Source organism: Drosophila tropicalis, unplaced genomic scaffold (assembly GCF_018151085.1).
Source record: "Drosophila tropicalis isolate 14030-0801.00 unplaced genomic scaffold, ASM1815108v1 contig_4, whole genome shotgun sequence".
NCBI lineage: Eukaryota > Metazoa > Arthropoda > Insecta > Diptera > Drosophilidae > Drosophila > Drosophila tropicalis.
Window position 1 is genome coordinate 3,114,484 of NW_027172862.1, and position 25,937 is coordinate 3,140,420.

Here is a 25,937-nt window from a genome sequence, read left to right on the forward strand (position 1 = left end):
TTTTGGTAGGTTGAACCACAAATGAAACAACAAAAAAAAAAGAAATTAATAATAAATGTTTACAAATTGTTATCCTTTGAGTCCGTTAAATGAGCTTGTGTGACATTGTCTTTTGTCTTTGTTTTTTTCGTTTCGTTTTGTTTTGTGAATAAAAAACTTGAGTTTCTCTATATGACTAAGTAGTGATTAAGAGTGTTCGAAAGGAGGGACGAAAAGGAGGGATGATTGGTGGGTGGACACTCTCTAGTTTACACTACAATTTAAAGTTTTGAAGGCACAATTTTAAAAGTGTTTCTTTCGCTTTGTCTTCTCGGATTTATGTTTACAACTAGCCACATACAAAAATAAACTTTTCGATCAAGGAATATGCTATATATGTCTAATACATATAGGCATAAACTAACTAACGATAAATGGAGATAGATGATTAGTTATATAATACAGAGCAGAAGCAAATGTCTGAAGAGTATAGGAGTGATGATGGGAGAATGGTTGATAGAGGAACATGAGCAGGAGTGACAGGATATGGGCTTGGGGAATATACTAAACAAAAAATTCTTCATTGCCATCAGCTCCAAATGGCTCCATATACTGATGCTGCTGCTGTTGATGATGTTGCCAGGGCCACGCCCAATTGCTGATACCGCCACCACCACCGCCGAAGAGTGTGAATCACCGTTCCGTTGAATGGGTGGTGCCCAAACCACTTGACCCACTGCCACTCACCAGACCACTGCGCCGAAAGAAACCCAATGTCTCGAGGGCCTTAATCGTTCGCCGTATCAGCTCATCCTTGTATTTCCATATGGTTTTATCCTCCACCGAATTCTCGCGATACTCTTCGCAGCTCTTCTTCAATGTCTTCACACAATCGGCACGATAATGCTGCAGCTGGGCATCGGGTGTGTCCACAGGATACGATTTGCACACGCCACCCAAACAACTGAGCGGGAAATGATTGTGCAAGGTGAGAACCCGTTCGGGATCATGGAAACATTTCACATACTGATTCGGTTTCGTGTAGTTTTTCGCGCGATGAACATGCTGCAGCATGTGCATGTATTTTGGTATATCCTTATGCCAGCCATGCTCGTGCTGCTGATCGTCCAGGAAGTAGACATTACGGAAATTATAGCTATGGAAGCCATCCGGTTTGATTTTCAACGATTCGGGCTTAACTTTCGTCATCAGTTGGGACCAGTTTTCGGCATTTCCCTTGGGCATTATCACCTCATCGATATCGAGCAGGGCTATATAATCGTATAGATATAGATTCTTATAGAGACAATCATTGTAGGGTATCACTTCGTTCTGCCTCTTATGATTGGTCTTCTTGGTCAGATACAGATGCTGGAAACCGGGCACATTCGGCTGACCACCTGGCAGAGTGAGCGGTATCACCTGCACCTTGCCCTCCTGCTCATAATGATTGAGAACTTTTGTAATATTCGGATGTACTTGCAGATTGTAAAAGTATATCTTATCCGCTCCCAATATATTCAGCATTTCAATCCATTCGATTAGTCGTACACTCAAATCATCGTAAAGGAAGTCCAATCCCTTCACGCAAACAGCGAAACCCTTCTTCTGATCGTCCGATGGCCGATTGTAGATAACACGCAGATTATTTGTGGCCGTATCGCATTCCTTTTCCACCATCGACACCGAACTGGGCACAACTCCATGGAATGGTTTCGGTATCTGGCAAGCAATCAGATATGGCTGATATATACCCTGCTTGTAGTTGCCCCATTTGTTATACCAAATGTATTTGTATTCAAATGTCTTTACAATAAACGGCTCCTTCTGGCCATCGAACCAGAACTGACAATACGTTTTCACGCGCGGCTCAATCCTGTCGATCATGCCCAAGATGCGCACAGTGGGACCCAATAGCGATGTCTTTCTAATGTCATAGTAGGCACCGAATAGCTGGAACGTGCCATTTGAGGTACGCAATGTCTGCCAGTAGATGTTATTGAATTCCAATTCAAATATCGATGGATATTTCGCACAAGTCGATGATTTTTGTTGCAAGAAATTCTTGTTCTTACTCCAATAGGCAATCGGCAGGGAAGGTATGCGGGATTCTACATCTCGTACCAACTGATCGTCGTCCATGGCTGAAAGAAAATTCAACTCCAGTAAGTATCGTATGCACAAAAGTGTCGTGAATTTGGAAAATTACCTGTTCGATTGTCCACCAATATCTCACTGGGATCGAAATGATCGGTTGTCGTTGACGTCGTCTCTGCGTAGCGTAATATATCCTTTTGGAGCAATATTCGTCCATTTAAAGGCATTTGCTGGTACTCCTGTTGCACCAGATTTGTGCCATGCATTTTAAACAGTCCAATGATCACAAAGGACCACACACAGAGTGAGAACAGGATCTTTAATATAACCTTGGAATGGGCCATGTTTTTCAAACTTGCTCAATAATCCGTTTTTCCCAAAAACAAAAAAGAAATTCTCAACGGAACCTGTTTTCCTTTTGCTTTGTCTTCAGTTTACACACTGCAATTGAAATAATAAACAAATAAAAGGGCCAAGTTAAGTACATTACATTTGCAAATAGGTGTTGCCTACTTTTAGGCAGCGCTTTGAAAAAAATCGAATCTCTTTAGATGTAGATTGATCAGGTAAATCATTTCTTTGTAATTTGTTCTTTTCTTTTTCCGCCATCATTTTCCTCCTTTTTTTTGTTGTTGTTGTGATGTCATGTTAAAAACTGCGTGTAATATTTCTCTGTTGGCCGTTGGGTATGAAAATGGAGATGGGGCTGGCAGCCAACAAGATAGATAGATAGACACCACACAGCCTTTTGCCTAATGGAAAACAATCTAAATATGCCACACAGCAGCAGCAGCAGCGGCAGCGAATGCCCCAAGGGGCACAGTGGTAAGAAATAAATTTCAAATATTTTAAATCTAATGGCATTAGTCCTCCCTCTCTTTTCACTCTGCCTTTTCATTGTGTGTTTAATTCGCTTTCCTTGCATTGACCAATAAAAATTTTACAAAACTTGTTTATGGATCACATTAAATGAAAGTGTTGGCCATGAAGTTCATTTAAAGTAGTGTTGATTATTCATTTCTGGCCGGAGACAAGCAATTGTAGTGTTGATAAATGCACTTGATTTACAGGAGTGTTGATTAACAAAAGTGTGTTTTAGCCTATTTTTGATTTAGATAAGGAGAAGCGACTGAGTTTCTGAAAAACTGATTTCCTTCGATTTAATCGATTGCCACATCGAACCACTGTAAAAGCTTCTGCTACTGGCACACATTTCATTTGCATTAGTCGTTGTCGTCGTTGTGGGGCTGCTGTTGGTAATGGCTGGTCAACTCTCTCATCTCCTTCTTCCTCAACTACCGCACCTACACCCATCATACACACACACACACCATGCCACTTCTCCACCGATTCTCGGACACGACACTTCAGGCGACAATCTGTTTGTCTATCTGGGCTTTTGTATCTTTTGCAATTGTGTGCGCCGCCTTGTGTGCGTGTGTGTGCGTCGTCAGCATTGTGTCTGGCGGCGGAGGCCCTCTAATATTTATGACATTGCAAAAAACCTTTCTTCCCTACCAACTCATCTCCTACGAGCGGACGAACGAACGAACGAACGAACTACCCTACAGAAGCCTGCAACTGGCCATTCACTTGCCTCTATTTCAACTCAACTTTTGTCTGGGCCAGACCAAATGGAGGAAAATGAAAATGTTTTTCAAACCAAAAAGACAGTTACTCTCTGTCTCGTCTAGTCTCGTCTATCTATCTCTCTGACCGTCGGTCCCTTCTTTCTTCCTTCCGTTTCGTCTGACTGACTGTAGTGTTCGCTTGTCCTCTCTGTTGTGTCTGTGGTGTCTGTCGCTTTGTCAGTTTCAATTGCTTGTCCAGTTGATTTCATTCTAAACACACACCTGAGTCACCTCTTTGTTAAGCCTTTTGCTAGCCGTCTTCCCTTCTTCCTCTCAACGTAATCCCTTTTCTCTTTTTTTCGTATTTCCCTTTAATGCAATTTTTACATAATCAAAAACTTTGCAGTTGAAAAATCACACAAAACTAGAAGTTTCGTTTTTTGCTCAAGTGTTTTCCATTTCATTTGCATAAGAGCCGCAAAAAGCTTTTTTTTTTGTTTGCCTGTTTTTGTTTGGGTGGTTTTTTTTTGTTTTTTGTTTTGTTTTGCAGGATACCAAAAATATTTTGCAACAAGCTTTGAAACAAGCAAACAGAGTAAATTGAAGGGAAGGCAAGGGCAAGGGGGAAAAGGGCATACTGCAGCTGCAGGGCTTGTGAAATATGCAGAAGAGTTGCCGACAAGTACCTCCCCCCCTCTCTCATTCGCTGTCTCTCTCTCTCTACCTTTAGCAACATCTGCTTTTGCCTGTACATCAGCACCTGACTCTGTCTATATGAACTGTGGGCACTTGGGGGTTTTTGATTCTGATCCTGCTCCTGTTCACTGCAAGTTGGAACTATAAATCTCTCATGATTTAAGCTTTCAAAATCACAAACATACTCTCTCAGACGAGAGAAAAAAAAAGTGGAAACTTTATAACAACTCAACAGCTTTTGTGTAGGTATAACGATAATCAAAAGCAGTAACATTTACCCAAAACTGTTGGCACAGGTTAGTGTAAGTAGGGTATAACCATTCTTCCCGTCCAGATGGAATCTCCTCAGATGACCCCATCAATTGAGTCGAGAGAATCGATGGGTAAGAAGTGAGCCAAGGCTTCAAGTCACAGAACCCGGTTTTGTTTGGCCAAGACCAGTTCTAGGCGTACTTTAAACGTACATTTCCTGTGCCCCCTGCAATTTCAATTCGAAGTCACCTCCTCTCCCCCCCAGTTCCATTTTCAATGCTTTGACTTTAAGTTTTCTGTGTCTGGCAACTGGTTGGATGGCTTTCTGCGCGCCTGCGCGCACACTCTCCCATAAATGTATGTATATAGACTCTCTCGTGGATAAATAGATGATGTGCACACACAATGCCGTTAGGCGATCAATGAACTATTCGGAATCGAGATAATCATCATTATAGGAGAAAGACAGTCAGTCAGACAGGCGGACAGTCAGTGAGTGAGTGAGAGAAATGGAGAAAGATCAATGCACTCTTTGCCTATTTAATCGTTTTATGTTTTCTTACACTTCCAAAATACAAAAACAGAAGAATTGTTCAAATAGCCAAAAAAAAAAAACCATTTGGAGGGTCGCTCATTGACCCATTTAGGTAGCTGAAATAAATAGACTCTTTGGGCATCATTAAAAGTCTGTTTGGAGGGGTCGGTCCGTAGGTCTCTTCTCTAAGCAATATTTGACGTTTAGCTTTTTGTTTTCTGCTTAATTTTGGGTGCGACATACATTCTCTCTCTCTCCCTTTCTCCCTCTCTCTCTCTCTCTGAAAAGATCGAACCTGTTTTGCCTAGCAAATTAACGACAAGAGCCAACAGCAGCAGCAACTTGGCCATGTGACGGGCGTATGTAATGGCAAATTGACCCAAATCGTTTAGAAACAAAAATAGGCAAAAGAAAAAAAAAGGCAAAACATAAATTCCAAATACTTAGATTCTTTTGTTTTTCTTGATTCTCTATTCCTTTCTTTTTTTTTTCTGGGGTACGTGAAAGTCATATAGAGGCAAATGCCAAAATCCAAGTGACATCAATAGATGGGGATTTTGCCTGTAATGGTAAATGAAACCCATGCATAATATGATCCTAATGATATTTGATTGATTTCAATTATTGTTCTTAACCTTAAGTGATATTTGGTGTCTTGAGTGATTATTATAAAAAGAATTAGAATCAGAAAGTGAACATGAAACGGTTTATGGGGGACAACTCCATTACGAATTCCACGTAAAAAAAAGTGTAAATTGATTTCGAAATAGCTCAATTGAGACTTCTCAATATATGTACATAAATTAACTTAGAACATTATGGAAAGAAAGGCCAGAAATCTATCGGAAAAGATAGATAGATAAATTGGCACAGTAAACCGTTTGATTGTTGGATGAACAGATACATTTGCATCTTAGACTACCAGATACATATGGTTTATTAAAGAAACAGAAGGCAAAACCGAGTTTAATAGATTAATGGTGGGGAAAAGAAATGGCAACGAGGCGCAAATGAACTTGAGTATCTTTCATGGAGTAGTTGCGGCGCCATATGCACATACATATATATATATATATACATATATATACATTTTTGTATCTGTATCAGCAATTTTAATTCGACTCACATATCCTTTTTATTTGCCTACGTGAGTCAAAGTTGCTGCCAGCTGCCAGCTGTCGCTTCCGTTTCCCTTCAAGTTGATGGCAAAATGATTTCTCGATTTTCCTTTTTTTCCCCCGCCAATATAAGTATATAAAATCTTCTTCTTTGCTCGCTTTGACACAATTTTAATTACAGCGATAAAGGAAAATAAAAGTGAAAAATATGTATTTACATACATTTGATTGGTTGTAAGTATATAGTTATGTACATACATATACCGATGTATATCGTTCTATGACGTTCTCATATTTCATTGGAAGTGTTGTCAATGATTTTTCAATATTTTTATGGTGGCCATAATTAATTAACACGGCAAACAAAAAGAAAATCTTTAACATGCTCGCATAAATAAATAAATAAATAAATAATCAAGTATTTGCCCATTGGCATTTCGCACATTATTCAATTCGAAACTGAATCGATGTTGTATTTGCAATACTCATTTGCCCTATATGGAATGACACGCAACGCAGTGAAAAATATGAAAAATATGATTGGCATTGGCCTTGAGTTGTGGTTTTCCCTTTAGTTCATTAGTAATTAGATGTCATATCCTTTTGGCTTTTAAAATGGGGTCTCAAAACTGACGTAAGAGTGTCTTACGACATTTGGAAGACGTAATGGAGAAGAGGAGGTAAGGGGGTGAGGTGTCACCGAAACAATACTCACGACAATTTTCTTGACCCACTCTAAGCAAAAGCACACGGCACTTGGCACAAGGTAAGCTTAGTTAGTTGGCTGTTTCCCTCTCTCTCTCGCTCGCTCTCTTTGGCCACTTTACTCTGTATCTCGCATGACACTCCACTTCCCACCCCCCAACTCCCCACACACTATACACTCATCCCGTGGCGCATCTTCTTCTCAACTTATTATGGCAATTTACAGAGGATGCATCTTCACCATCAGCCACCGCACCATATATGCACGTTGTATGACATGGCAAACGAGCTTGGGCCAACGAATTGAGAAACAATTTTTTTTTTTTTTTCTACATCGAGTAAGAAAAAATAAATAGCAAATCAACGTTTAGTGAGGGGTGGTGGGGGAGAAAGAGAGGGAAGAAAAAAAGAAGCAAGCGGCACGTTGTCTATAAATGCGACACGAAATGTTTAGTTGTGGTGACGACGACGTCGACTGCAACTGCTGCTGATGTTGCATGCCACTGAAAATCTGCACACAAAACTAACTGCAAGACATGTCCAATGTTTTTTCTTCTCTCTTCATAGATCTCCCTAGTCTTTTGTGTGTGTGTGTGTGTTGTGTGTGCCGTGTTATCTCTAGCTAGGCAGCCAACCAGCCAGCCAGCCGTTGTAGTCGTTTGCGTATTTGATTTTCTTGTCACGTTTCTGCTAACAACATAAGGAAGCAGTCAAAAGCTAGCTAGCTGCCTGCCAGCCAGTTCCCAAAAGTGCGATGAGGCAAGTTCTCTATCTCTCTCTCTCTCTCTCTCTCTCCCTCACGATATTCTACGCCCTCTACCACCAGTTTCTTCTCCATCCTTCCTTTGGGGCTCATGGTAGCGAAGATGTCAACAGCATTTGAATGACATACACAGAACGCAAGCAAAAGCGGCATATCTGTAAAGTTCGTCTCGCTGTCAGTCAACTGCACTGTGACTTTGATTGCAATGCGCCAAGGATGCTGCTGACTGCCTGCATGCCTCTCCTTTCATCCTCATTCCCATCCTCCTGCTGCCATCCTCGTTGTTCGTTGTACGTCGTTTCGTAGTTGTCGTTCAACGCTTGAACGCACATTGCCGAAATTGTCAAGACGTTGACGATGCAGTCACTCAGGCAGTGTGCCAGAACACGGAGGATGAAGCGAAGGAGGAGGAGCATATAGGAGACATCAGGAGATGTAAGAGGACAGAAAATTGTTGGTAGCAACTTTACGTTTTCCTTCTTTCCTTCTTCTGCTTCTTGCTTTCACTGCATTGCTGCGCTACCGTTTAATGTGGCGGCAATAAGTCAATAGATGCGTTTCTCCAAGGTGCTAAGCTGATGGAACTGTGGGGTGAATTATTTATGTGAGTGTGTGTGCGTGTGTGTGTGTCTCTGGGATAACGTTCGTCGTCTCGTCATTATTGACATAAGGCAATTACGTGAGTAAATTGATAAATATTTATTTAGCAAACCCATGGGAATCCCGTATAGAGAACAAAATTTACATTTATGCACATAATTCTGATCCTTTTCGAGAAGGTATCACTGACTATTATCCCTAATCTGAATAAACCTTGGAAAGAAAAAAGTATTTACTAATTAAAATACTTACTTATCTACCTAAGCCCATAAAATCTTTTTACAATTTCGTATTCTTAATCAAAGGGAGTGGCAGAGCGAGTGGAAATCAGGAGAAAAAGGACGACTAAGGGGAAGGGCCTCAAAGAAAAAAGAGGCCATGGTGTAACACAAATAAAGGAAAGTAAGAAGCTCGACCGCGGGGAAAAGCAAAAACTCGACAGAAAATGACTGCCAGTTGCAGAAAGGCAAAAGCAGCCTGCAACAGAAATAGAAATGGCAACAAACAGCCAACAAAAAGTCGCGAAAAGAGGCACAAAAACTAAAGGTCCATGTGAATACTAAAGACACCGAATACATATATACACTACATTCAATAAATGTAAAACATCTAATCAGTTGGCTAACTCTAGGGGCTACATCGGGAAAGTTTCTTTTAAGCTATGGTTGGAAATGCTTTCTTTTTATACATAGTTAGGGTATACAAAGGAACAAATGAATGTTCATTACCTGGACGAGGAGGTGAGGCATGTATCTAAAAATGCAATGTACATATATAGAAGTTAGGACTGTCGCCAGTGCTGGATTAAGTAAGCCTACTAGATCAATGTGAAGGTTAGAAACGGTCAAAAACGATTTGCAAAGATAATGGTTTCTTTTTGGAATACTTCAGCATAAATTTTGGTTTCATCAGCCTTTTTTCCGACGATTTCCAATCGATTTGAAAAAGTTATACATTTGAATTATTAAATTAATATTTCAGAGATCAAAAATCACTCAAAGAGGCCCCGCTTTATGGCTAATCCGACACTGACTGTCGCCCATATAAATTACCAGCAAACTGGGGAACGAAACGAAACTTTTTGGCCTGGCTATTTGATTTGGTTTGCTTTATTTTATTTTTAAAACTTTTTTCACCTTTTGCTTTTGTAAGAATTTTTCGCTTTTGCAAGGATAAAGGCAAAGAAAAGCTTAACCATGCAACCGACCAAATGGCCGACCATTTCCACCCATTCACCCGCCGTGCAATTTGCATATGGAATTTATGCTTTTGATGGTAAAGTCGTCATCGTCGTCGTCGTCGTCGGTTGTCGTCGACGTTGGCCCAAAGTCGACTGCATGTTAATGAAAGCCAAAATGCATATGCAACCCTGAGCTGCTGCGCCTTGTACAAACAGCTGCCAGTTCTCTAAGTTTACACCAGATGGATGAGGAACTAACAAAAAACACAGGTAGTAGCTCATGCGGGAGAGAGGGCAGATAAGAGGGGAATTTGTGCTTGATGGAGGAAACTGAAAAGTAACGCGACTTTTTCATGCCGCCATGCATATTTGAAAAGCGAAAAGTTCAAGGATTGCCGTCGAGCTGAGCTCAGCTTAGTTGAGTCTCGCTGTAAATGTCGTGAGCTTAGATTTTAGGCAGATTGTATGCTCTTTCTTGTTGTTGTTGTTACTGGATGATATTAGGCCACAAAAACAACAAACAATAATATAAACCAAAAAACGACTGAGATGTGGCATTCAAGCAACATTCGCTAACTAGTATTCGGTGTAGTCTTTTATTTTAGTTTTCCAGGAAAACAACAATTACAAAAAAAAAAAAGGAGAAGAAGAAGAAGTCAATGCCCAGTTAAAATTCTTTATCTAACCTTCAAATCATATCAAATGGTTTTTCTCCAACTTTTTGGCTTGGGCTTTTCAAGTTTTGATTAATGATGTTAACCCAAATCCAAGATTGATACCTTAAGATGCTAAGATTTCCAATTGGAAGATCAGAAATAGTCAAAACTAATGGAAATCAAAAAGAACTGAAATGTGATTAGATGAGAAATTTGAAGCTAAATGGGAATGAGATTCTTAATCTTTGCAAGGAAATTGTTGAAACAATTTCACAAAAATATTTTCAATTGTTCGTAAAAGAACTTAGTATGCAATCCATTTTAAAGCTCTTGCAGTTTGAATTGAGATTAACTATTTCTAAACAATTCGAGTTTAAAGTTTTGTAGATTCAAGTCATAATCCTTTTTTTCCTTTTTATTTGTTGCTTGTTGTTGTTGTTGTCAACTGCCTTTCAAATGTAACAGGCCAACTCACTTGAAGATAACATTCAATCCAATTAAGCTATAAAATAAAATAAAAAATAAATACATATATAAAACAAGAGCTAAAAAGGCAAAAAAAAAATCGTAATTTAATTATTTGCCACACGAACAAAGAGTAAAAAGCTAAAAAGCAGAACATGCTGATGTTGGAGTCACTGGAATTGGAGCTCCAAGTTAGACTTGGCTATGGAACAGCCATTTGCCATTCACATTCACATTTTGCGAGAGGAGTTTTCTGCAAAACGAGTGCAACGTTGACTCTCTGACGATGACGATGACGACGGCAACGGCAACGACAACGGCGACAGCGATTTATGGTGGCCGGTTTTTCTTCATTTAGGCGCTTTAAGGCAGGCAACGACGAGAGTCAGCAGCATCAGGCAGTCAGGCTGGCAGGCTGGCAGGCAACCAGCATGCATTTTTCATGAATTAGTTCATATAAAAGTCAAATGCAGAAAATGCCATGCCAGGGCCAGCGAGAGAACTGGACGGGGGACTAACTCCACTCGATGGTGGACTGGGCAACCCGAGGCATATAAACAGATTTGCGGTGGCAAACATACAAAATAAACCCCCGAAAAAGTAACACAACAACAACAACAAATAAGAAAACAAAGAAAAAAAAAAGGGGAGAAACACCGCCCACTCATGCATCCCCATGGTAAACCACAAAAGTGGAAATGAAATTCGCAACAGGGTGCTGCAAAAATTATAATATTTTAAAGAAAAAAAAGACAAGGAATATTCATTTATAAATAGTTACCATATCAAACTTTAAGCTAAGAGAGAGAGAGAGAGAGAGAGAGACATTTCTTGGCCTAGATGTATGTATGGCAGATCGTGTCACGGATTCATCTCTAGCCTAGGGTAAACCACATATAATACCTGGACTATCTGGGCTCCCGTTGTTGATTTTTGCACTGCATAATTAATGAAATGAAAGCTTTCCTTTCCCAATTTCACCGCCAATGCGAACCCGACACCCGCACAGCCCACCGCCCACCACTCAGGCAGTCCCTTATCCTCATGCATACATATGTGTCGTCTTAGGCCATAAATTAGATGATGCAAAATGGGCACAATGGCGGTGGGATGGGGTTGGAGGTAGGAGGTAGATAATGCTTAACCGATAATGCGAAAGCCTGCCGGGCAAAAACCTGACCAAACTCTCGGCCAAAATCAAAGAGAAGACAACAAACACACACAGAAAGAGACAGACAGAGAGAGAGAGAAGGGGAAAAATGGAAACCCAAACTCATAAGCTCAGTCAGCAGGATAAAACGAGTCCGTTTAATGTTCGAGCAGGTTGTTCAAGCTGCTCCAATGAGCTGGTTGGTGCGGAGGACACGAGGGAGCGTACATACATATATGTTGTTTGGTTGTATTTTTATTTTGTTGTTGTTGTGTTTGTGGGTTGATGCCCGTTGGCCATTTTATGCCCTGGCACTTGAAACAACAAACGAAACAGCAGCAACAAACACCAAAAGAGGCCAAGAGGAGAGAGAGAGAGAGAGAGAGGATGATGATGATGATGATGGAGCCAGGCGGTGGCCAGAAGGAATCAGTGCAGCGGCAGCACACAGAACATTGAACACAAGTTAAAATATAATAAATAGGCTTTTCTTTTCTTTTGTCGACAACTCGTGATTCATTTAAGATGAAACTAAAGGCAAACTTCTGCAGAACAGATAACGATTCACATATGTATGTGTAGTTACACTTCTGACAAATAGCCAAGATAACAACAGGTAACACCCCCTTATACCCTTCCTCCTTTCTGATTTATGCAGATGAACTCTTAAGTTCTAATTAAATAACAGCGATAAGATTATCAACACAATCTACTTCAGTTGAGTGGAAATATTCCGAGTTATGTGTTTACGTTAAATACTGATAAATATGTGTCTGAAGGGAAAAACTATCTGAAACTGAAAAATATTTAACTTGTCTGCAGATAAATGTATTACGCAATTAGAACTACGTCATGTCAATTCAGTTAAGTGAAGGATATGGAATCCCCTCTATATTTCGACTGAACTATCCTGCAATAGTCTGACCTGAAAAAGACTGCCTTAATGTAATTTCACTTAGCTTCGCCTTCTTATTCTTACCTGACAATCTTCAGTGTTTCAAATTGTAGCTGCAATGAGACAGAAGAAAAAAGAAATGAAAATATTATATTAGACAACAAGTATATTTTACTTATTTATAAAGTCATGGGGGGGGTGTCCCCTGTGCTCAATGTTTTGTATCCCCAAAGCTCATTAATATTATTATTTGGCTCTTATTGTTCCTGTTTATTTGTACTTTTCTCTCTTCTTGTGGTGGCAGCGAATGCTTCTCATGAAAAATTCGCAAGAGAAATGTGACCCAAAACTAAAATGTGGTTCAAGGTTTTCGCACCCAGGCTCTCTACTACTCCTAAGGGCTGGCCACAAAAGTGAAAGTGAATTATTAAAAACAATTGCAATTGGCGGGTTGCTGTTGCTGTCGGCATTTCTGTGTGTGATAAGTGCACGCTACAAAGCTCTACATATACACATGAACATATGAAATTACACTTTTGGGTTGGTAGGTCGTTGTTTGGTTATTTGTTGCTGTTGTTGCTCTTTGGCCCACTCGACAAGTGGCTTTTGTGTTGGCGTTGGCGTTGCCGTTGCCGTTTTCGTTATCGGTCTGCTCTTCTTGTAGGCATATCAAGTCGGTTTTGCCCCTTCCTTTTTGAAGAAGAAATGCTGGCGGCTTCCACATAAAGTAGAAGAAAAGCGGCAATACACTTGCCTGTCGTTGCCCAAGGTTGCTTAAAAATGTACCACGGTAGAGAGCGTAAAGCATACTCTTACTTACTCATTACTCTATTCCATTTTCTAATAAACTAGCATTAGACAAACACATGATTGGGTTGTTTTATAGTGGCTAAGAACGATTGAATATCTTTTCGAATTGTATTAACTTATAGGCCTTATAGGCCTATAGGCCAGAATCAGTTTTTGACTAATTTCAAAAGCAATTGAATCATTAAAGATTATTTTTTTGTAATTTCTTCGCGGTTCAATGTGATTTGGGAATGTGATATAGGAGCAAACGCTATCTGGATCATAGGATATTGCTTGGCCAAAAATTTCAAGATTTTTTAAGCCCTTCCCCTTATCAGAGCATTCATAATTCAATATACATCATGTTTTTGTAACGATCCTCTATAGAAAACATATTGAATCATCAAAATGATTGAGATTTAGGATCTTTGTTTGTTACTTTGTCATTCGAGGCAGGCAACGACAGCACGATCTTTAAAATTTATCTATAAGTACTTGTAGCATTTTGTTTTTGCTTTTTTTATAGAATGTAAGACTTAAATTTGAGTTTTATTTTTTGTTTTTGTTTTTGTTGCTGCTGGAATTTTGCAATGGGGATTTTGTTGTTGACCAACTTTGATTAATGACTGCACAAACAAGAAATGCCAAACTGCTACTGCAATTGGAACTGGTTCCTTACCATGGTAGTGGGCACCTTTCCACCTTCTACATGAACCCTTGACCATTACAAATGTCAGGCTTATACACTTTTACCCGCCACCTCCTCTCCCCTTGTCGACCATTAGCTTAGGCTATTCGCTCAGCCTCTGTCTGTTGCTCTCAAGCAGTTAGTTGTCTCATGTTTTTATAAGTCTTTCTAGATTGCTCATACGCCATGTGGTGTTTAAGCCAAAAAATTAAGTTGCTTGCGGTTTTTATTTGGTTTAGTTTAGTTTTATGTGGACGAAGAGGAAATGGTGGCAGTGGATTGCAGAGTTGGCTGGTGGGAGAGGAATTGCATGTGATTTATGTCCTTTTATTTCATTTTAATTGAAAAACTTCAACACACACACACACACACAGACACACAAACACAAAACACATAAGAGCAAATATAATTAAAATGGCATTTAAAATGTTTCCTCTTTTCTTTTTTGGATTTTTCATTTTTCGGTATAGTATACATATATTTATATATGTATGTGTGTGTATGTATATATAAATAACAACACAAAAAGCACAAATGTAAATAAAATGACTTTATTAAAAACCAAATGACAGAAGGAGGAGGAGAGAGCATGAGAATGAGCTCCCCCGGAAAGGAAGGTGAAAGGATAGGCGTGTTTATAAACTTTCGTTGCGCAGTGTGCAAAATAATAAAGACATTTCCACTCCAGACACAAGACAGCCCAGCAAATGCAGTCGAAAGTTGAAAGGAGGCGACAGCAGAGAGTGCAGCGGGGGGTATATAAGGACGTATGGGAGGGGAGTGAGCCAATGTCTAACCATCTACGCGGCGACCTTTTTTTCGCATATTATTTCATTTCTGAATTTTATTTTTTCTTACTTCTTTTTTTTTTTTTTTTTTTGTTAGCGCACAAATGCAAATGACGCACTCCAAAAACGGCTTTCAAGTCTCCCTCTGTTCCTCCTTCTCTGGGGCGAGGCAAAAGTGGGCGCAGTCTATGCAAAACTCCAAAGGAGGTGGAACAAAAACCATCCATTTGCACAGTGGTTTGAGAGAGATTGTGCATGCGTGTAATATGATATGCAAAGCCATTAAAAGTCAAAAACTTTTACAGCAGGAGGTTAACAGAAAACGACGACAAAAAAAATGCAAGTGAATTATTAAAGCCATCTTGAAGCAGAAAAACATTTGCAGGATTAAAATGCAATTATGAGATTTTACAAATAGAGAGATTAAATTATTGACATTGTTGCTTTTTTCTCCTTATCATGGAGAGCTAAGTTTTAAAAATTTACAAAGCCTTTTTGCAATATCCTGTATCTTTAGTATCCTGTTATGTTTTTTTCTTTTTATCACAATAATTCTTGTATTCTTTAATAACATTCAGTTAATCCCAATAATTTCACTTCTCTGAGTGATTATTTAACCAATATTCAAATTAGAATCAAGTCCACTAACTTTAATTTTACGATTGGACATTGGCATTTGCTTTTGGCCACAATATCATTTAGCAATCATTGCTCAAACGGTTTCAAGTAAACCATTTAATGTCCAATTGTCGCGTGCTGCGAACTATGGCAATAATTTGCCAGATAGCCAACAAACAGATATAACCACACAGTGCAGCTAGCAGTAAGCAGCCAAGAGCCAACAGCCAACAGCTAACAGCTAACAACCAACAACCAAACAGGCAGCAGCAGGGCGTACGATGTCTAGTTAGATGGCAGTGGGGAAAATGAAAACATGCCGCCAACGCCATAAATCATGCGGCCAGCATAAAACGGCACAGCGGCAACACTGGCAACAACAACAACAACAACAACAACAACGACGACAACAACAATAATAATAATAACAAGAGCAGACAAAGCAAAAATGGTAACAGTAAATGTATGTATAAAAAAAAAAGTGAAATTAAATAACAATAACAAGGTTAGTTGTACCTTTTCTTTTTGTTGTTGTTGCAGTTACTGTTGTTGTTATGCTGCTTGCGATAACGTTGCCAATATTGCAACTAAGTGCAGCAACAGCAACAGCAATGCAGAGCAACAACAACAAGCAACATTGGAAAACATTTCGAATGTGCAGGCAAGCAAATTGACTGTATGTTTTTATTGCATTAACATAAATAAATTAGAATGCCAGAGCATTTCGTTGCATGTTGTTCAATGTTGCTGACTCACACTCGACACCAGCAACAGCAACACCAGCAACAGCAGCAGCAGCAGCAGCAAGAGCGATTGCTGCTGGCTGGTTTGGCGCGTGTTTCCAATTGACAACAAGACATTTTTTGGTTGTTTTTGTAGTTCGTTCATTTTTTTTTTTTCGCCCAGTTCTCTTAATTTATAGCAACTTTTGCTTTTTGCGTTTGCCATGCAATATTTTGGCATGTTGGTCCAATGGGACCACCAGCAACATTTGTCAAATGTTTAACAATTTGCACCAAGCAGCATTTAGTTGCAATATCAGTTCATCACTAATAAATAAAATGCAAGAAGGACTTTTATGGTTCAACTCTCTGAATGTTAAGTTGTGAATTCGAAAATGATTGCATATTGTGGTTGTGGTTGTTGTTGTTGTTGTTGCTGATGGTGGTGGTGGTGGTGCCAAATGCAGTTGGCAACTTCTACGACAGGTGCTTAGACGGTCGCCTGGATAAAGGGCAAAGGTCTTTGGATAATATACATAGAGGAAATTCATACTGACAGCTGCTACTTCTTCTACTCCTGCTAGTTGCTATTGCATTGAGTGGCTGCTCATTTCTTGTGCCTTTGTTGTGGGTCAGTCAGGGGCAGCTGTCGACAACAGCAATGGCAGCAACGGCAATGGCAACATGAGAAAACAAAGCTTTATGTTTAGTTGGCCCGTGTCAATAAAATGAAATTAAAAACTTTAAATAACACCAAGCGAGCAACTGAGACCAAAAAAGATGCCAAACGACAACGCCAACACTAAAGCCGACGATGAGGCAAGAGTAAGACAATTTAATCAACTAACTGCAAATGAATGCCCTGAGCAGCAGCAGCAGCAGCAGCAGCATCAACCCAAAGGACTTCATCTTCTTGTTCGCTTTCAGCATTTGCATGCCAACGCGAAACAATCAAAAAGTTTTTAAAACAAATTAAAAGTTGACGACGACCAACCAAACACCAGGATAAAGACGATGATGTTCATGATGGCAACTAAACTAAGCCAAACTAAACTGCACTAAAACAACACCAACACCGACAACAACAGCAGCAGCAACAGCAACAAAAAACAAAAACTATAGATAAAAAATATGAAAGAAAGGATGAAAGTAGAGCTGTAGAACAGTTTATTATGCGGTCAAGAGCAATCCCAATTCCAATCCCTGAGTGAGAGAGGGAGGGAGAAAATATTGAATTTATGTCCCGGAAGATGTTCATTAATAGGACAACACTAATTCCAGTTAAACAAAAACGATTTTGATACACAAATTCAACCAGAAATCGTTTCTAATGGTAATAAGGCTAGGCTAGGATGAGGAATCACTTTCGAGTTAGCCAGGTTCTTAAGCACATCTTATCGTAGGGGGAATCCCTATAGAGTTCCATTAGTCATTAGTTCTTAGATCAATTGCTAAGAGATACATACATATATCTATGGCAATACATACATAAGTATATATTGGGGTATATATGTATGTATGTTTATTTGCCAACTAACTGTTTCTAACGGTCAATAATATATTACCATTTTGTGCTGCTTTGTTCAACTTCTTCTCATGTTTTATTGTCTCTACTTCTTCTTTGGTTATTTTTGCTAGACCCACTTTCGTAAGCTAACAGCAAATTCAATCGGTTTGGTTCGTTCATTTTCAATTGATGATTGATTGATTATGAAAATGTTACACATATGCATACGCACACACACACACACACAGACACACGCACACACAATCTTAATGATGATGATAATTATGATTTATGAACTGTTACGACTATATTTATTTAGTGCAACGGCAAATCGCTGACTAACTGAAGATTGAAGAAGAAACCGAAGAAATCAATTATTATTATGTTAATGATTGTACAATCCGCTTTGCCCTCTCTCCTTCACTCCTTTCACGGCATCGGTCATTGTCCGGAAACGATATAGAAAGATATATTGGGAATACAATTTAACTCTAGAAAGGTATTTCAAAAATTCATGCATGGCTTGGAGGTGAAATTGTTGTTGCTGAACTTGTTATAGTTCAAATCGGCAACAGTATTCAATTGTACATACATATATAGACACATATATATAGTCGTGTGTGTGTGTGTGTGCTTGAAGCGCGTGCTGAAAAAATGTTGACCGGTGGCCATGTGGTGGAGCTGTTGTTGTTGGTCGGAAACTGAAACCGGCTTGACGTGTTGCAAAGTTGGCCGTATCTCTGCCCTCCTTCGTTTCCCCTTCACTTGTCTTGTCTTCTCCTCACTCCTCTCACTTAGCCTGAGCCCGAGAAGCGTTTGGTCGCTTGTCTATTAAACTTGAACTTGTCAGTAGTCGAGTGGTCGATGCGTTGCTTGACCAACTTCAGCTTCAACTTCAGCAAGAAGGAGAAGCAGATCGCCGAACTGACCCAATGGCAATATTTTGTATATATGTATGTACATAAATGTATATTTGTGCGTACATATGTATGTGTGGGGGCGTGGTCGCCTTCTCATATTCCATGTTCTCTTCACCAGGTGTCGTTTCGCCTTGTAAAAGTTCATTTCATTTGGAAAACTTTCAAGTGCAGCAGCTTTTTTTTTTTTTTTGGTTAAAGAAAAACTTGATATGGCTTTGTGGGTTGCATGAAGTTTTTCTTCACGCCACACCGCTCCATTTCACTTCTCTTTCTCCGTCTGTCTGTCTGTCTGTCTGTGTTCCTCTCGCATGGGTTTTCATTTTTATTTTGTTGTTTTCTTTATTGGTCTTTTAAATAATTTCGTACTGTGAGTGCACTTAATTCAAGCCACCTGCAAATCTTGGTCAAAGAAAATAGCATAAAGCAAATGAGAGTAGCCAACAAACCAACACAAATGTAATTCATTGGCTTGGCTTGAATCGTGAGAATACTACAATATCAATTCATTGAGGAAAACCCTAAAAAATCTTTGTTGGCTGAATATGTGTATCTCAACACCTATCCAAGTAGGCTGGTTTTGTCCATCTCAGTAGGCGGGAAATGTGTTTTTCAACGCCATGAAACGACTTCCTGACTTCTAGAGGCTGAAACATTCATTCACAATCTCAAGCTCTAGCAGCAACAGTACAAAAACTAAATCAAACTTAGTAAATAACAGTATATTTGGCACATAAAAAGTCGTAATATTTTCCTAAAAAAGTCGAAAAATCTAAAATAAATTTAAAAAGAATATATTTCGGAACATTTTCTTTGCGTTTCCTGTTTTCAAAAAACCTTAAAATTTATCCTTTTTTAGAAATGGCCGAAAATTATAATGAGAACAGCAACGATCCGGTCGAGGTGAACCCGCAAGAGATAATTGATCCGTATGAAGACGTTTTGAAGAATGAACCACTAAGCCGGGATGAACTGCTCCAGATATTTGGCTTAACAAACGACGACGAGGAGGTCGATGAAAAATTGCAAACGGCCATGATTACGGGAGTCGAACAAGGATTTTTGGACCAGGTTGGAGATGACTACTTCATTCCGTTGCGTCATTTGCGTATTGCTTTGGATCACATAAGAAACAAAAGCATCGATAAGAGCGTCAACGGTGACTCCAAACCGACTGATGCTAATGAAGAGTGTTAAGCAAAAAAAACCAAATGCTCCCCCAAAAAAAAAAAAATAATTGTTTCGTTTCGTTGTTCCATTTGCTCAGAATACCCAAAGAAGTACCCAATGTCCTCGGAGAACAATTGCAAGAGAAGATATAAAGAATTTCTGGAAAAAAAACCTCATAGACGTGGCATACGGATTAGGACTTCTTCTTATTATTATTCTATAACGTTTATTTTTACCAATTTTTGAAGTGGACCGAAACGGAGGCGGTATGAACTGCATATTCATAGATTTCTATGCACCATGGTCTTGATACTTTCAAAAATGGTTTTCATGTTTAAAGTTGCAAATGAATAAAAATAACACCCAAAACCCGTAACCTAAAGTAAGCATCACCTGATGGAAACAAATACACATTTTAGGCCACAAATGAATAAGACACAAATACAATTTCCATAAGGGACAACCTCAAGTTGTCATAGGCAAACTCATCATATTCATATCATAATTTTTCAAGGATCTCTTGCTGGTCATACAGAAATGCAATAACATACATATTTAATAAAGGTAAGCAGCTCATTCCAAACATCTCTTCGTACGGTTTTGGTAATTGCCAAAATGCCTACAAATAAAGTGTCTAAGAAAAGTTTTTGTCAAAGTTAATTTTGTGGCCTGTAGGCAATTTATGGCCTTTGCTGACTGAAGTTTAGGGGGGGCCTGGACTGAAATGAATACGAAAAATATTTATGCATTTTTATTGGACAATTATGACCGAAAATTGCCACTTTTAAGAGCAAGCAATGCACTCAACCTGGGCCAGAGACCATACTGATATTGAGGGGAATGAACTTCTCCAAATGTGAGAGTGGTATATACTATATAGTAAGCGAAAGTTGATATGCCTTGGTCTCGGTCTCAGACTCGGTCACTCATCGGTATCATCATCGTATTTTGTTCATTATTTAGTTTCATGTCAATTTTGGTCAACAAAACATTTTCGCATTAAGACAAAGATTTTTGTGTTTTTATCTGTTGCTGTCGTTTGCCATTTTTGAGCATTTCACAGACACAAAAAAACTAAACAAAAAAACTTGTCGGCCACAAAACATTGAGAGAAACACATACACACATACATCTAGCATGGCTTTTGGAAATTTTTTTTTGGGATATAAAGTTTGATAAATTTTATAGATGATGCTTGTTGCTAATGCTGATCCATAGCGACTTTCTCAGGCTTAAACCAGAAACAAAAATAATGAAAACAAATTATAAGTACATTTAATGTCCATGGAGATTTTCTGTCTCTCTCTCTCTCACACTTGTTTACTTTTAAGTTGCCTAGCTTGGTAGTGGAATGTTGGTATATGAATGAATCAAACCAATGAAAAGCTGCTTAAAAGATTAATCATACAATAATAAATATATGTATATATATATAAGTACATGCATATGTAAATGTTTAATTGAAATGAAACCCATAAACCTACAATCTAGAGTGTCTCATCATCTTTGAAAGTAATTGAAATTGCTAAATTTAATTATTTTCTTTAATACGAAAACCAATAAACAGCAGGTTAGTTGGGTATACATGTATGTAGGTACATACATAGATAGGTTGATATAGACACAGGTTTTTATTTTTTATATGAAAGCATTTTTGTGGCAACAATTTTTTGTAGATTTTTTTTTTCGCATTTCGGCTGGCTGCACTCTAATTGCATTTCAAGTGTGGCCAGGCAAATTTATCAACTGATGATCATTATCATCCACTTGACCAAAAAAGAAACCAAGTTGAAGTGGAAGGAAAAGAAACGTAGGGAAAGAGAGGGCTCTGGAAGCAGGAAGGTTGATGGGAGTCACTCTTGTCGGTGCGCTCAAGCATAAGACTTTGTTTTCTAATTTGGCTTTAACCTCTCTCCCTTCCATCATTCCAACATCTCTACACCTTTTTTTTGATGGCACGTGATGAGGGAAGGTAATTGAACCATGGCATCAACCTTGACTTAGCCAAAAGATTTTGTTGGAGTTGTGTTTTTTTGTTTTTCTCTACTTCTTTTCTTTCTTCTCTCCACTTGTGTTTGCCAGCAGCTTCTTTTGGGCCCGCTTTAAAAGCAAATGAATGCTTCAACCAGGTGATGGGTGATGGCGTTGTGGATGTTGACGACGCTGACGATGATGATGATGCTGCTGCGTCTCCTCCGGCAAATGAAAAATTCGCGCATCATTTGTCATGAATTCGATTTAAGTTTGCAACTGGCTCTGGCTTTGGGGCATGGTTAAGATGTCTGCATAGAAAAATAAATTCTCATCGACTTCCATGAATAAATGTTGCGAATGGCTTTCATGGGAGACAAGGCGGCAAGTGTTTGGCCTTCATCTGTGCTTTTACAATCTAATTGCACTTCTGATCATTCTAAGAAGATAAAATTATTTTGATATCTAGATATATACGTATATACATACGTACATATGTACATACATATGTACATCTAGAAATCCCCAATTAAATTGTGTTCTCATTCCTTAAAACTTTCACGTTTCGTCACCAGAAAAGAAAAAAATTCCCCAAGTCAGCACTAAAAATTCTCAATTCTAGGCGCATGTAAACAGCGAAATAATAAAAATTCCGAATCGAAATCTTAATACCCTTACGAACTAGCAGATGCAGATGCCTCTAAAATTATTATACTCTATGATTATTTATAAATGAAATACTTTAATTTACTTACTAATCTAATCTCTGCAAATATGACTTGATATAGCATATAGAAAGCTTGAATAGCTATACTTGTGTCGAGATATGAATGATCGATGAAACACTTTGAATAATGATCCATCAGGTTTATGTGGGGACTTATAGTGAGATCCATTCTACTTGATTTTATTTGGACAACTTTAAGTAGTTTCAAGCATCGATAAAGGGTAAAGTTTGACAAAAGTATAATTAGCAATATTATTTCTAATAGACTTTTTTTTGTTAGAGTATTTGTATATAGGCAATAAAACCATGAGTCAGCTTTCAGTACGAAAACCCAGACAAGAAAATTATAATAAAAAGTATAGCAAAATATGAGATTGACGGGGCGTATACATAACACGTTTGTCTCTTGACAGACAGAGAACGAGAGACATTGATCTTGCTCTCGCCCTCTTATTCTCTCTCTCTCTCTCTGTATCTGTCTCTCTCTCTTTATATAGGCTATAAATCAACAAACAGGGACAGCAATTGGAATTAGCATGCCATTAAAGTCAAAAGCCCCTCCTCTGGGCATAACCGTCGATTGGCAGCAGCAGCAGCAGCCAACGCAAAATGTGTTAATTTATATCGATTAATTGTTAATTTGACCAAAAATACGCACATAAATACATAAAGGCAATGAAGGAGAAATGCCTCACTGAATGATTTCCGCAATAAAACACAAAATGTTTAACGATTACTCATTGACATAGCGACAAAAAGGTCGAGGCTTAACAACTTTCAATCGTCCAATTCTAAACTAACAAAATTCAGAATGTTGTTATTATTTTAATTAGCTTGTAATTAGTCAAACAAACATAACAAAATAGAAAACAACAAAAAAAGCAAACTGAAAACTGAATTGAATTGAATTGATTGCTGCCTTGGCACGCCTCCATTAAATGAATTCATCAAATAATCATCATAGACATACATTGTAAAAGTATTGTATATAAAAATAGTTGTTTTACACACATATATATTTGTATATATACCTCTTGAAATATATAAATTTAGATATTCATTTAGCTGAAAGTGAAGGTGTAGCATCGGGTCAGTCAAGTTGAAATATTTACGTTTATTTATATATATGTGTGTGTATGTTTAGGCAATGGGAAACGGACCGGACACCAAATATTATATGCATATCATAATCTTAATACTTATAATGGATCATTTATGTAAATTTTTGGTTTGTGTGACAAAGCGCCAAACATTCACGCCGAAGAAAGGGCCCCTCTGAAGCGATTGACGCAACTTTCAGTGGGAGAGAATGTCACGGGGGTTAGTCAACCAACAATCATTATCAAAACAGAAAAACACACACAAAATATGATGAAATAAATATATGTCTAGTATATGCAAATATATCTCTACCATAAATTGAAAGTGTGTGAAATGGGCATAATTTTCAATTTTGTTAGAAAACTTTAAAAATTGAATCTTAAAATACGATTAAGCAGATTCAACACTCAAAGTGTTGTTACCCAAACAAAATTGAAGCAACTTTCCTAATGAAGGGAATGTTGATGTTATCAGGAATATTTCACTACTTCATTTGGCTTATCAAAGTCAGTTATTTCACGAATAGTCGGGGCGATTTTGCAGTTCTTAATGAATTGCTGTTGATTGTAGAGAAGTTTGCATGAAAATTGCTTGAATGTCAATGTTATCATTACAAGCTCAAAAGTTGATTGAGAAAATGTATCTGCATAAGGGGAAAAATCAACAAATAATTGAAATTGTGTACTTGTTCTTCCCCCATTTCTCCCCTCTCTCTCTCTCTCTCTCCCTCTCGGTTTTGCCATTTTCATTAAAACAAGTTATTGTCTGTTTGTAGATTAGGTAACATCTTTTGGTAATAGTTTCATGACACTTTCAGCTATTTCAATGTATCGTCGTCCATTTCTAAACATTTTATGCAACCTAATCAAAGCAATGATGATTTCTGGTTGCTGATGTTGTTGTTGTTATTGTTGTTTCAACTTCAATTTCAACATTTTGATTGCACTGCATTAAATTGATTTTCGTCATATCTGGCTGGGGTCTGACTCCAACGACTCCAGGTTGGAGTTTGAAGAGCCAGAGCCACAGCCCTCGCTGTGCCCCTCTTTCGACTTTAAAGCATCTCTTCTCTTGGTCTATATAATTTCATTCCCATCTTGCCATCAACTCCAATCATCATTATCATCTTCATCACTATCATCATCATCTTTGTCTTTGGTTTGTTTTGCTTTGGTGTCCTCTTCGTTGTATTTTGTTATTAGCGCGCATGATTGGCATTTCTTTGCCTTCTTCATGTTGGTCTTCGTGTTGTATCTTATTGTTGGTTTTCTTTACTTTTCGCATTCATCAGTTTATTTGCTTTGCTCTGTTTACTGTTGATTACTTCACTTTTGCCTAAACTGCAGCCATCATCATCATCATCATCATCATCATCATCGGCGACATCATCCATCCCATCCATCGACATCTGTGTGGCATCTACCAAATCAAAATGAAAATTGATTTTATGCCATTTTGGCCACTTCCGATTCGAAATGTGACACATCATTGTCATCTGGGGATTGGAGATTTAAGTTGCTTCAGTTCGATTGGCGACGATTGCATAACCAACAGCAGCCACAGATCATGGCAGAAGTGACTAGCAAAGTATTGCCAAAAAAAAAAAGTTTTTTTTGTTTTTGTCGATTTTCGGTTTGTAATTTTACTTTCATTTTCGGGGCAGCTTAGAAACAATCGATCGCTAACTGAATGAGTGACTGAGAAAATGTGGCAAAAGCCATTCACTTTTCGGTTTCAAGTTAGTTAGGTTGCAAAGACTAAAGCAATTTTCAATTGAAGGCACACAACTTAAAGGTATCAATTGGTTAAAGTTTTGTTTTTGGGTTTTCCATAATGGAAAACAAATTTTCAAGTGAAAACCACAACATTTCTTCAAGTATTTGCTTGCACTTGTTGATCAGGTTGATGTTTGCAGGATGACTGCAGAAAATTTTCCCTATTACATTTCCTGATTCTAGCTAATTGAAAATTTTGTTTGTTTGAGATGATTTTTATACTCTTGAAGGGCATATTAATTTTGGTCAGAAGGAAGCTTCTCCTACCAAATAAAGTATATACATATATTCTTGATCAGCACGACGAGACGAATTCTAGGTAAGGAAAGATTACCAAAAAAAACTTACAAGGGTATACAAACTTCGCCGCGATCGAAGTGAGCCACTGCCCTGTGATTTTTTTGTCCTGTTGACACTCGATCATATTTATACCCTTGCAAAAAGGGTATATTAATTTTGGTCAGAAGTGTGCAACGCATAGAACGAAGCATCTCCGACCATA

General features: G+C 38.4%; 1 protein-coding gene across 3 annotated transcripts in view; it reads right to left on the bottom strand.

The window, feature by feature from the left end:
* LOC137573262 (uncharacterized) overlaps positions 1-25,937 on the bottom strand; it is a 73,840-nt gene continuing 47,903 nt past the window's right edge. For all 3 annotated transcript variants that reach the window (XM_068285141.1, XM_068285142.1, XM_068285140.1), the window contains 3 exons: positions 12,747-12,775; positions 2,189-2,517; positions 1-2,123 (listed from right to left, as the gene is read on the bottom strand). In XM_068285141.1, the coding sequence (XP_068141242.1) occupies positions 673-2,123; positions 2,189-2,420 (1,683 nt within the window). In that variant the 5' untranslated portion in view covers positions 2,421-2,517; positions 12,747-12,775 and the 3' untranslated portion in view covers positions 1-672. The remainder of the gene's footprint in view (positions 2,124-2,188; positions 2,518-12,746; positions 12,776-25,937) is intronic.